Source organism: Coffea eugenioides, unplaced genomic scaffold (genome assembly GCF_003713205.1).
Source record: "Coffea eugenioides isolate CCC68of unplaced genomic scaffold, Ceug_1.0 ScVebR1_898;HRSCAF=1653, whole genome shotgun sequence".
Classification (NCBI taxonomy): Eukaryota; Viridiplantae; Streptophyta; class Magnoliopsida; order Gentianales; family Rubiaceae; genus Coffea; species Coffea eugenioides.
Genome location: NW_020864776.1, coordinates 786 through 13,343, shown reverse-complemented (window position 1 = coordinate 13,343; position 12,558 = coordinate 786). Strand labels below are relative to the sequence as shown.

The following is a 12,558-nucleotide window of genomic DNA, read 5'->3' as shown; positions in this document are numbered from 1 at the left end:
TTTGAAAACAAGAGAAAATGGATTCGGGAGTCGCGGTTGAAGAAAGGGAAGGCAAAGGTTCGATTAACTCAAACCTAAGGCACCCTTTCAACCTAGTCTAAGCTAGTTGCGAGGTTTAGTCAAAATTTTCCTAATCTAACCTTTAATTTTATCACATTTTGGAGGTTTTCTACATGGATGCAAATCTTAAATTTATAAAAATACCGAAAGGAACAAAATGTTCATTCAAGGATTTAATTGAACCAATCGCATTAATTGCGAAGGCCAAAATGATTCCTTGAAAGTGTCACGAGTATGCAAATGATGAAATAAAAATAAAAAAAAGAAATTAAATTATATACATATATATATGTGATCAAAGAAAAAGAGAATGCAACATAAAGGGTACGGGAGACAAAAACTCGTGACTTAGTTTTCTTATACAAGGATTAATGGGGTATTTGAACTAAAAAGTTATAATCACCCATTTCCCATGTTTGAAAAATAATTATCCTAACATGAACAAGCAAATGAACTAGCTTAAATGAGATGCAATTCTAAATGACATGATTAGTACCTATAGAGGGTAAGGGATAATATAATAGGAAATATCATGCAAATGAGAAAAGATCCTAAAAATGAAAATATGCATGAAAATGTAGTGAATAGCACACAAAGATGAATCTAGCGCAAGATAACCTAAAGGGTCTAGCGTTGGACTAACCCATTTCTAAAAATCCTTACTAGCGTTGGACTAGCAAGTAAGCGGAGGGAGAAACCACAACTAGCGCTGGACTAGTGTGGTGACGCCATGCATTGGCAATTCATAGTGAAGCAAATAAAGTATAAATTAAAACAAATAAACACATAAGAGCACGTAACACATAACACGTAAGCATAATATCTAGATGCCAAAATCCTAAGAAAAGCGGATAAAACACATAACACATAAGCCACATAAACACGCAACCTATCTATTACATCGGGGAGCGCCTAACTACAATCTAGGAGGGAAAAATATAATAAAACAAATCAAATTATCTTATCTATTACATTTTTGAGGTATTTAAATGCCTCTCGAATCATTAAAAAAAATTAACTAAAACATATATAAGAAAATTTGAATGAATATTTAAATCAAATAAATAAAGCATATAAAAATATATAAACACATAGGAACACATAGGAGCACATAAGAGCACGTAATTGACATTGAAATAATAAAATAGGAGTACCTCCCGTTTGAAGTGGTGACTAAGTGGAGTCAAATTATCCTATTTATACTCACAATGAACAAAAGAATCATGGCACCAATTTAATTGAAAAAATAATAATAATAAAAGTACTAAATTCACACTATAAATTTAAGAATATTTAAAAATTACAAGTTAAACATACTCAAAAGTAACATAATTAGCTATTAAAAAAAAGAAGCAATCATAATAAAGAGAGTCAAAATTCACTAGGGACTGAATTGCAAAAAATTGAAAACTTTTGGGGGACAAAAATTATATTTTCCAAAGTTCAGGGGTCAAAATTAAATGAAAGATAAAATTCAGGGACCAAAATGAAATTAATATAAGGACCTACATGAAAGAAATTTAAAATGTTCTGGGCTGAAGTGAAACTACTCAAAAGATCAGGGGCCAAAGTGAAAAATCGTAATCAGATCTTCTTAAGAAAACAGGCCACTGGGCCATTATTTTATTTCTTTGGGCCGGACACTACCTAAGCCCAACCGAAAGTCCAAACTAAAACACACAGGCCAGCCCGTCTTTTATCACTCAAACCCGACCAAAAGATATGGGCTCCAGTCTCTTAGCCCAACAGAAACCCAAGAGAAAAATAAACCAAAACCCATTTCCAAAACCCAACCAAAACTAACTCTTGGCCCATCAGAAAAATAAACATCAGCCCAATTTCCTTTTTCTTTTCTTTCCTTCTTTTCTTTCTTTTCTTTTCTTTCTTCTTCCTCACCGTTTCTTTATCTCCTTCTTCGGCCAGCTGAAGCTTACTTCAGTTGGCGGCCATGGTGGCCGCAGGTGGCCGCAGGTGGCGCCACCGCCTCCGGCGGCGGTCGCCGGCGGCTTCTCCGGTCGCCAAAATTTCTCAAAATGCACCTCCCCACTCCATTTTTCGCGTAGGTTCCATTTCCGGAGTTAATTTTTACAAAAGATAATCCGAAGGTGGCCGAAAGCAAAAAGTCAGTCCAGTTTTTTTATTTTTTAAAACACTATATCTTTCACCAAAAATCACAAAAATTATACCATAACACTCCTTGCAACTTCTACAATACAACTATAATCTTAATTTGACAAGAAAACAACATAAAATGGCCAAAATAAAGCAAAACAGCCCCTAAAATTCTTTTTGGCATTTTTTCAAACTATTAACATGCATTCACAATAAACCTTTCCTTTTCCTAAATCCGGTTCATGCCATTTCCAATTTTTGAACAATCCAACAACAACAATGCAAAGCAGCAAAAACAGGAGAAAATAGGCAATTAAATATGAATTTAATGTGAAAAACAAAACGGAAAAAAAAAAGAAAAAAAATACCTCTAGGATATTGCAGTCACTTGATTGAGCTTTGTGGTGGAATTCCTAAATTCCAATGGTCTGACCGCTAGTTCCCTTTCTTCTTTTATGGCTTTGTCTGTTGGGAGCAAAGAAAGGTCCGAGAGATGTATTGGCTTGGAGTGTTTTTGTTGAGAGCAAAAGAAAAGGCCGAGAGAGTGTCCCTTCTTTTTTTTTCTTCCTTCTGCCGTTTTTTTTCCAGAGAGAGCCGAGAGAGTCAGGAGATGTATCTTTTTTTGAGCCAAAAGTGGAGTTTGAGTGTTAAATCCACCAAAATGATTTTCTCCATCTCATGAAAAGAAAGGTGCCTGGAGATTTTGAGTGCAAAAATGGATCAATAGTGCATTTGGTGAAAGAGCAATAATTAGGAGAAGATTTTTGATTTTCTTGATTTTCTCTCTTCTTTTTTTTGATTTTATTTATTTTATTTATTATTATTTTTTTTAAAACAAACCTGCAAAAAATGAGAAAAATACACATTAAAATATAAGAAAGTAAATAACACATCAAATAGAAAAATCTTGAGAAAATATTAAAATTTGATAAAAATTTGGTGTCTACATTAAGTATCTCAATTAGGCAAAGTTATAGAAAGTTAGATATATTTGGAAAGTCACTAAGCATAGCTCCTAAACATACTAAGACATGTACAGCCAAACATTGCAATCGTATTATATGTAAGTGAAAAAATATTGTTCAGTTTCAGTTTTTGTAGGTTGTTAAATTGGCCATTTCCATTTTCTGCTAACTACATGTTCTGTCATTTTAACCATGTGATAAAATAAAATTGGAAAAAAAAAATGTGTGTTTATGTTTCTTTGCGATGGATTTTATTCATCTCTTTGTTTTTCTATAACAATTGATCATGGTCCTTTTTTAGAAGTTCTTTATTTATAGTGAATTTTAACGAATCTATTAATAGGGCTTATAGGCCCACCAAAGTGTGTAGCCTTAATCGAATGTGATGGTAGGAGGTAAAGCTTGAAGGCTTTCCCTGTCCCAATTGGGGATGCCAATCAACTCTCCTTTCTACCAACACAACCAATCTATTAATCACCTATCTTATATAAGTTAAAACTAATTGTACTTTTTTTTATTTTTTTATCAATCGACTCATATCTTTTTTGGGGTATTTTTGAAATATTTTAATGTAGCAATGTAGGTGAAAAACTTTTACTGTACATGAGATTATTTTTTAGGTTATTTTTTGTGTTTTTTGGTGGTTTTTGAGGTTGTTTTTTTTTGTAATGTTTTTGGAGTTTTTGAAGTTGTATTTTGTATTTTTGAGGTTGCTTTTTTTTTTTGTGTTTTTGGTATTTTTGAAGTTGTTTTTGGTGTTTTCGAAGTTGTTTTTGTTTGTGTATTACTGTAATATTGTATATAAAAAACTTGTTTTCCATAAAATGACCAATCCAAACAGAGCTATTATTTGAGTTGGGTTGATTACTAGGCCAAAAGTCTACAGACGACTTCAGATTTATTTTTGTCATATCAAGATGAAAGCTACATGAAGTAAAACTTGTAGCATTGCACGTCTTTTCAGCCGGCCGTGTCAACGTCGAAGGCTTGAAAGCTTTGAAAAGCAGTTGCATTTACGCGGAAACATAATTTATGATCCACGCAATAATACAGCGGCAAAGAATGATTAAGAGAGCAAAAAAAATTAGAACTATAACTAGTCTAATTTAGCGGGTGTTATAAGTCCAAGAACATCATACAAAATTGAATTCCAACTTCCCAATTTTCAACTTTTTTATCTGTACCTTGTTTATCCTTGACTAGTACCCTGTTTGGCTAAGTGAGTTTTTGTCAAATTTGTCATCGGTTACAATAATTTTAAAAAACTTTACAAATTTTTTAAACTACATATTTCAAAATACCTAAAACATACAAAATTTTTTTTTCTCTTCCTACTTTTTTCTTCCACCTCAACCCACCACCACCTCGGTCGCCAATCAAGACCGGAGCCTACCACCTTTTTGTTTTCTTTCTCTTCTTCCTCTCCTCCTCCCGCCTTTAAACAAGTTATTGAATATTGAATTTGGAGGAGGTGGTGGTGGAGGCAAATGTGGTGGTGCAATGCTGGAAAGGGAATATACAAGTTTGTTTTTGCTACTTTTCTTGAAAAGATTTTGAAAGACCCGAGAAGAAGGAAGTGGTGGCGGCGGCATTGGTGGTGGAACGTCTATTGTTATTTCCTTGGCCATTCCGTTTTTACTTCGCTGGAGCTTCTGCTCCGGAATTTGCTCAAACTCTAGAGGTGGTGGTGTTGACGGCGAAGGAGGAGGGAGAGGGGAAGGTAGTACTGTTAATCGAGTCGAGTCGAATCGAGTATTTAACTGCCGAGCTCAACTCATGTTTAGCTCGAGTCAGGCTCGAACTTGCTCGACTAATCGGACCAGCCTTGAAGTGTGTTCGAACTCAACTCGCCAAATGAGACATGTGACTCAAGCTCGAGCTCTACTCGTATATCACAAACGAGTCGAACTCGAGGTCGTGCGAATTGATCACAATAAAAATATGTAATTTTTAATTTTATTCTTTTGACGTATGAAATGGCATATATGCGCTTCCTTATCGAGCTCAAGTGAGCTACTGAAATAACAAACTATTCGATCTTACTCGGCTCGTTAATTAATTGAGTAAATTTCTAGTTCGAATTCAACTCGTTGACTAAAATTGACAAGTCGAGTTCGAGTCTTATCGAATTGAATTCAATCGAGTTTTTCGAATTGCTTGCTTTGTTTAACAGCTCTAGGAAGGGGGAAGGGGAGAAGAGAAGGAGAGGGGAGGAGAGAAGCAGAGGGAGAGGGAGAAGAGGGGAGAGAGAAAAAAACAAAAAAAAAATTGTTTCTGTTGTTGCTTGTTTCGGCTGGTAGGGAGAGGTGGCGAGGGAGGGCGAGGGGGAAGGGGAAGGGAGAAGAAGAAGAGAGGAAAGAAAAGAAAAAGACAGAAAGAAAAAGAATAGGAAAAAAAAGAGAGAAAAAAAAGGAAAAAAAAGTTTCCATCTATACAATTTTTCTTACAACTTCTACCATAAGTTACAGTAAACTGTTAGACAAATATCCAAAAAACTCATTTGCAAAATGGGGATATTAAACTACTACATGAGTAAAGATTGCGAGAAGAATAGTGAGATTCATCAAATAGAGGGTGCAGAGAGGCAAAAAAAAGAAAACAAGGACAGAGACTATTTTACTTTAATATTTTTTAAATGAGAAATTTTGAATTTAAAACCTCCTACTTATAGGCACTCTCATCTTACCATCCAATTTAACTCTAATCATATAGTCGTAGCGTTGTAATTAATCATTTTTCTTAAACTAATTTATCTTTCATATCATGTTGCTCACCTAATGCATAACAATGACAACAGCATGATATGCACCTCACAGTTATTGGTGTGTAAATTATGGATTAGGCCTCACAAGTTGCAATTCAAATCAGTTTACCCCTAAGGTGTAAATAGGCAAAGATACCGTGTAAATAAATTTGGACAGGATATAAACTAGTAGTATTGTGGTGGAACTTGTCCTCAATTGGTCTCAAATGGAACTTGTGAGACCTGCAATCCATAAATTATCATGAGCATTTAGATAGCAAGACTCCAACTGGAACCAACGTCCTAGTTCTTTTCAGTTGGGTCGGCTGCTTCTTTCATAGTTTAAATAGTTTTGGACTATTCAGAGTCTATAGAACAGGGATTTACTGCCAACAGATATTTGGTTGAATGGGATTATTGTCAATCTAAGAGTAAAATACGAGTGATCAGAATATTTGGTTAAATGAAGTTTTTGTCATCAATGGTTTCCTTCTTGCTTCTGATACAGGTTTTTAATCTGATAATTCCAGCTGCAAGTTTGTCTGGCAATGAAACTGATTTGCTTGCGCTCCTGGATTTCAAGAATCAGATTTCTGATGATCCAAATGGAATCCTGAAGTCATGGAATGCTTCTAAACATCACTGCCAATGGTTTGGAGTGACCTGTGGCCAAAATCAGAGAGTTATTGGCTTGAATCTATTTGGACAGAGCTTGGTCGGGTCAATATCTCCATGTAGGGAATCTCACCTTCATGAACTTCATTAACCTCAGAAACAACAGATATTTTGGTGAAATTCCCAAAGAAGTTGGTCGCCTGTTTCAGCTAACATATCTCAATCTCACAAATAATTCACTCGGAGGAGAAATACCGGTCACTCTCAGCAACTGCTCACGGCTGAAGACGATAGATATTTTAAGGAACAGACTAGTGGGCAATATTCCATTTGAACTTGGCTCCCTGAAGAAGCTTAAGAGCCTTTTCCTTGGTAGAAACAATTTGACTGGAGAAATTCCAAAATCAATTGGGAACCTTACGTCCCTGACTCAAATCTATTTGTCATACAACAATTTGGAGGGACATTTACCAGAGGAGTTGGGGCAATTAACAAGCTTATATTCGATAGGCATCGATGTAAATTTCCTTTCAGGTACCATCCCTGCCTCTCTTTACAATGTCTCTTCTGTTGCTGGCATTTCACTTTCATCAAATTCACTTGAGGGGCAGATTCCGGACAACATGGGGCTTACACTACCAAACATTCAGGAGTTCTTGATTGGTGGAAACCAATTCAAGGGGACTATTCCAGTTTCCCTTGCCAATGCTTCTCTGCTTGCCAAACTTGACCTTGTTAGCAACAAATTCAGAGGACAAGTACCAACTAACCTTGGAAAGCTACCAAATCTTTATTGGCTAAATTTTGCTGGTAATTTTCTAGGCAGCAATTCTACTGGGGACATGGATTTCATTGCATCTTTATCCAACTGCAGTAACCTACAATCTCTTTTATTTAGTCAAAATAATTTTGGAGGCACTTTGCCTGATTCCATTGGAAATCTCTCTAATACTCTCCAGCAAATAGATCTTGCATTGAATCAAATTTCAGGGGAAATTCCAACAGGGCTTGGAAATCTGGCTAACTTATACTTGTTAGGCATGGATCACAACCTCTTTTCAGGTTCTGTACCAAGTTTTTTTGGTAAGTTTCGGATGTTGCAGAAGTTGTTCCTAAATAACAATCAGCTCTCGAGCCAGATACCGCCTTCCCTTTTCAACATGACCTCTCTGTATGGTCTGTATTTATCTGAAAACAGATTGGAAGGCAATCTGCCATCACTTATAGGTAATTCTCAATCCTTACGAGAAATGATCCTTTCAAAGAATAACCTGAATGGCAGCATACCTTTAGAGACATTCAGTTTCTTGTCCTCATTAACATTACTCAACTTGACACACAACCTTTTTTCGGGATCTCTTCCTTCTGAAATTGGGAAATTAACGAATATCTATTTTTTGGACATTTCCTATAACCAATTTTCTGGAGAAATCCCAGAAACAATAGCCGACTGTACAAGCCTAGAGTACATTTACATGCAAGGTAATTCTTTCCAAGGAGAAATCCCACAAAGTCTGGCTTCTGTAAAAGGCATTCGAGTTTTGGATCTTGCACAAAACAACTTAACGGGGCAAATACCTAAAGATCTAGATATGCTTCCCTTTGTCCAACTGATGAACTTGTCTTTTAATGCCCTTGAAGGTGAGGTACCGACGGTAGGATTTTTTTCCAATGCAAGCTCATTATCATTGATAGGAAACAGTAAACTTTGTGGTGGCATACCTGAACTGAAGCTGCCATTATGCCCTGAAGAAATAAAGAAGAGGAGAAAGCCTCTTGCACCAGGATTTATTGTCTTGATTGTTGTCTTCAGCTTGATTGTTGTAGCATCAGCCACTTTTTGCCTAATATATGTCAGAAGAAAAAGAAGAACATCCTTCATTGAAACAGATAACTTTTCAGGGATCTCTTATCATGAGCTTCATCAAGCAACAAAAGGATTTTCAACTGCAAACTTGATAGGTTCCGGAAGCTTTGGATCTGTATATAAAGGAAAACTACCATTACAGGGAGAAAGGTCAGTTGCAGTTAAAGTCCTTGACCTGCAGAAGAATGGAGCTTGCAAGAGCTTTTTGGCTGAGTGCATAGCATTAAGAAACATTAGACACCGAAATCTGGTTAAAGTCTTAACTTGCTGCTCCGGTTATGATTTTAATAGAAGGGAATTCAAAGCTCTAGTCTACGAGTTCATGTCAAAAGGGGACTTGGATGTGTGGCTACATAAGAGCTCAGATGAGATGAATAATTCCAACAGGGCTTTGAGTTTGCTTCAGAGGTTAAATATTGCAATTGATGTAGCTTTTGCTCTGGATTATCTTCACAACCAATGTGAAACTCCAGTTGTTCACTGTGACCTGAAGCCATGTAATGTCCTTCTTGATGATGATTTAACTGCTCATGTGGGAGATTTTGGATTGGCAAGACTTCTGTATGAAAACACAAGCAATCCTTCTCAACAGCCAACTAGTTCCATTGGCATCAAGGGATCACTAGGCTATGCAGCTCCAGGTAACAATAATTTTTCAATGCATTCTGAATTCTTAATATACCCCAACCTTTATTTTTTAAAAAATTTTAATTTAAAAATTTGTTATTATTATTATTATTATTATTATTTTGGGCCAGGGAGGTTGATATAAATTTGAATAAACAAGTATTCTGCTCCATTTATTCCACAAAGCCTCGAATTGGAATGAGCATAGATTTAATTGTTATGTAGTGTTTTCTCACTGTTTTGATAACAATATCCACCCTTTTTATTTTACTCTTCTTTGTTGGTTACATGGAGTTCAAAATGGCATGATTTGTAAGTAAGACATCTCACACATAAGAATATTGTGGTATATCACACCAACTTAGAGTTACCTTCTTAAAGTGGCTATACGATTTTCCTTGCGTAATTGAATCAAGGCAAAGTAATCTATTGTACTAATACGCTGTAGATACCATATATACCCTTGCATGCCTTTCATCTAAAGGATTAAGATATTTTTATTGCTTTTGGTACTGAATAGGAGGGCGACACTTCAAATTGGAACAAGAACTTTAGCTCATTTTCCGCCACAAGGAAGCATAAGAATCCAAGTAACCGGAAACCTCTGAAATAAAGTAAATTTGGATGCCATCAGTGTAGATTGCAGTATTACTTCATCAACAAGAGTGGTTAATTTCAAGCAATTACAGGAATAGATACCAATGCAATTTCTAACAAGCTAGTAAGGAAAAAGCTAAAAATAAACACTAAGGAAGTAAAGCAAAGTATTGCGTGCCTTTGCTGTCTACCACATGAAGCTTATTTGGAACCTTTTCTTCCTTTTCATACTGCTTTTATTGTCCCTTCTTGCAGCATTTCTTCCCCCAAAAGAAAAGAATATTGAAAAGCTTCAACTTCTATTTAATTACCAAGAGAAAAATTAGAACCACCACCAACTTGTAGACTTGTCATTTCAATTACTTGCATGTACAACTCTTTCTCACCTTGCAAATTGCTTAATCCCACAATCTCAAAAATATCAAAGTCTCTCTTACTCTCAAATATAGACCTAATGGCGGATGCATTGCTTGGTTCCGCGGTTCAAGTCCTAGTGGAGAAGGCAATAAACTTGGCTTCAGAACAAATTGGCCTCTTTGTTGGCTTCAAGAAAGATTTGGAGAGATTGAAGAAAACGTTGACTCGAATCCAGGCTTTTCTTTGTGATGCGGAGAAAAAATATATAGATGACTGAAGAGTCTGTGAAGCTTTGGCTAGAAGAGCTTGAACGTGTGGCTTTTGATGCTGAAAATTTGCTGGATGACTTCAATTATGAAATGATTCGACGCAAAGTTGAGATCCAAAGCCAAATGAAGAGGAAGGTATGCTTCTTCTTCTCACTCTCTAATCCTATTGCATTTCGTTGCAAAATGGCCAACAAATTTCAGAAAATCAATTTGGATTTGAAAATTATCAATGAAGAAGCTGTTGGGAATATTGCAATGAACTGGCAAATATTGTGACAAGAATTGACTTCAAATCGTGATAGATATCACTTTCCTTTAGGCTTTATTTGTCCGGTAAACCGTGCAATAACCTTGGAGAAATATCCTTTAGGATAAGACGAAGTTTGTTTGTTTTAAACTCTTGCACAAAGTAAGACAAATCCTTTTTGAACTAAGGAGTGCTTTTGAGAGAATACACAGTGATAGGTTGTAATTTTATCATTTATTTTATTATTAATTTCTCCTATTACCTGACCCAATCTGGATTAATTGTTAGATTCTACTCACTTTTAGTATTTTGCATGTATTTCAGGGAGTAGAACGAAAATACCATAATAAGTGCCGATTTGACAGTTATCAGGAAAGAATTCAAGTAACAGGCATCCAGGGTATTTTTGGAACAAGGAGATGCAAGACCTTTTTGGTAATTTCGACCGAAGACAACAACTAGAAAAAGGGCTGGAGCGCCGCAGGGGTCGGGGTCTTCTTCTTCCTCTCCGGAAGGGGAGCCGCCGCACAGGAGAGCGAAGGATTAGAACAGGCAAATTGTAATTGCAGAGAGAGGGCATTACCTTTTTCTCTTTTCGTCCTGTAGTGTAGTAGTTAGACTAGTGTTTAGCTTTAGCTCCAGTTCACGTAGGTGAGGAGCTTTCTTAGAGAGCTTTGACCTTTCTTTTGTCTCTTAGGAAGCTTCAGTCCACGCATGACAGGGACTCTTTGAAGAATTGGATCAATCATTGTTTTCCAAGCTTTTCTTTATTCAGTCGGTCAAGGTGAAGTCTCGTGAACAAGAATAATGGTTGGGATCGTTTCTTCACTTTCCTGCGGGCTTAGTTCATCCAATATGAGCTAATCCCCTCATTCTAGTCAAGAAACGACGGATGCTTTGATTCGCCTAAAAATTGTGAGATCGATTTAATTTAATCTCTCCCTTTTATTTATTGGTATTCGTGTATTCCTTGATTGCTACGCTTATGGTTATTCAATTAATTGATTGTCGTGGATCCGGATAATTAATTGATCTGATAGCCTATTGTCAACTAGGGCATTTAAATCCGTAATTGTTTGATTGCCCTGAATTAGTGACGACTGGCACGATTAGCTTCGTGTCAGGGGGATACGCGGGCTAATCTAAAATAACCCTGGTAGTGCGTTATTTGATTAGAATAGGGCTCCTCTAATACGTAAGGCAATTGGGAAATTAAATTCTATGGGCGTACCTAGGATTATTTCTCAATTAGAGCAGTGATTAACGGGCGTACCTTAATCATCGACACAGTAAGGAGGGGTTGACTGTCATCGCTTGTTTGGCAGTTATAACCTATTTATTGATAAATAATTGGAATTGCCTTTGCTTGTCGATGATCAATTAGGTGAACCATTGCTGAAGTTATTTCTTGGCTAGATCCTTAATTATCACTCGTTTGATTTTAGTAATTTGTTATTTAATTTTTAGTAGTTTCTTAGATTTTATTTGGATTTCTTTGAGTGTCACCTTCTACACAAAAACACCCCCCTTTGTCACTGTGAATTTGAAAAGAAACAATTACTCCCAGTCCCTGTGGATTCGACCCTGCTTACCGCTATCTACAGAAATTACTTTTAGTTTGAGCAGGTTTTATTATTGCACAGGCTGACAACCTGTCAATTTTTGGCGCCGTTGCCGGGGACTGGTGCCTGATTAATTTGTTTCTTTTTGAGTTTATCTTGTTTTCAATTTTTTTAATTTATTTTCCTCTTATTTTTTTTTAATTTATTATTTTTTATGGCTGCTAACATTCCATATTTTGATGATAGACTGGACTTTGTTCCTGAATGGGGTTATGAGACTCATGTTTTTCCTAATGATCAATGGGCTGTTGCAAATTGTGGAACTTATTTTGATTCAGGTTATTCAACTGACACATGCCCCGCATTTCAAGATAATCTAAGTGCTCCAATTGATACTTTTGGAAATTTTCCACCCCAATATCAAACGCAGTATGACCCTTATTCAAACGGGTATGATCAAGGATGGTGGGATAATTCCAATTTTAATTATGCGACGGGGCCAATGGATTTTCAACAGCAAGAGTCTCAGCAATCATC

At 36.2% G+C, this 12,558-nt stretch overlaps 1 protein-coding gene and 1 non-coding gene across 2 annotated transcripts; one reads left to right on the top strand and one right to left on the bottom strand.

The window, feature by feature from the left end:
• Nucleotides 1-3,471: 3,471 nt before the first annotated feature.
• LOC113759072 lies at nucleotides 3,472-3,597 on the bottom strand. Its single transcript, XR_003466967.1, has one exon. It is a non-coding gene; the product is annotated as a U6atac minor spliceosomal RNA (small nuclear RNA).
• Nucleotides 3,598-4,687: 1,090 nt separating this feature from the next.
• LOC113759071 (putative receptor-like protein kinase At3g47110) lies at nucleotides 4,688-9,912 on the top strand (the record flags this gene model as incomplete). Its single annotated transcript, XM_027301680.1, has 4 exons — nucleotides 4,688-4,857; nucleotides 6,389-6,498; nucleotides 6,653-9,003; nucleotides 9,842-9,912. Coding segments are annotated over 4 exons (2,702 nt in total), but the record flags the coding sequence as incomplete, so codon positions are not given.
• Nucleotides 9,913-12,558: the final 2,646 nt, after the last annotated feature.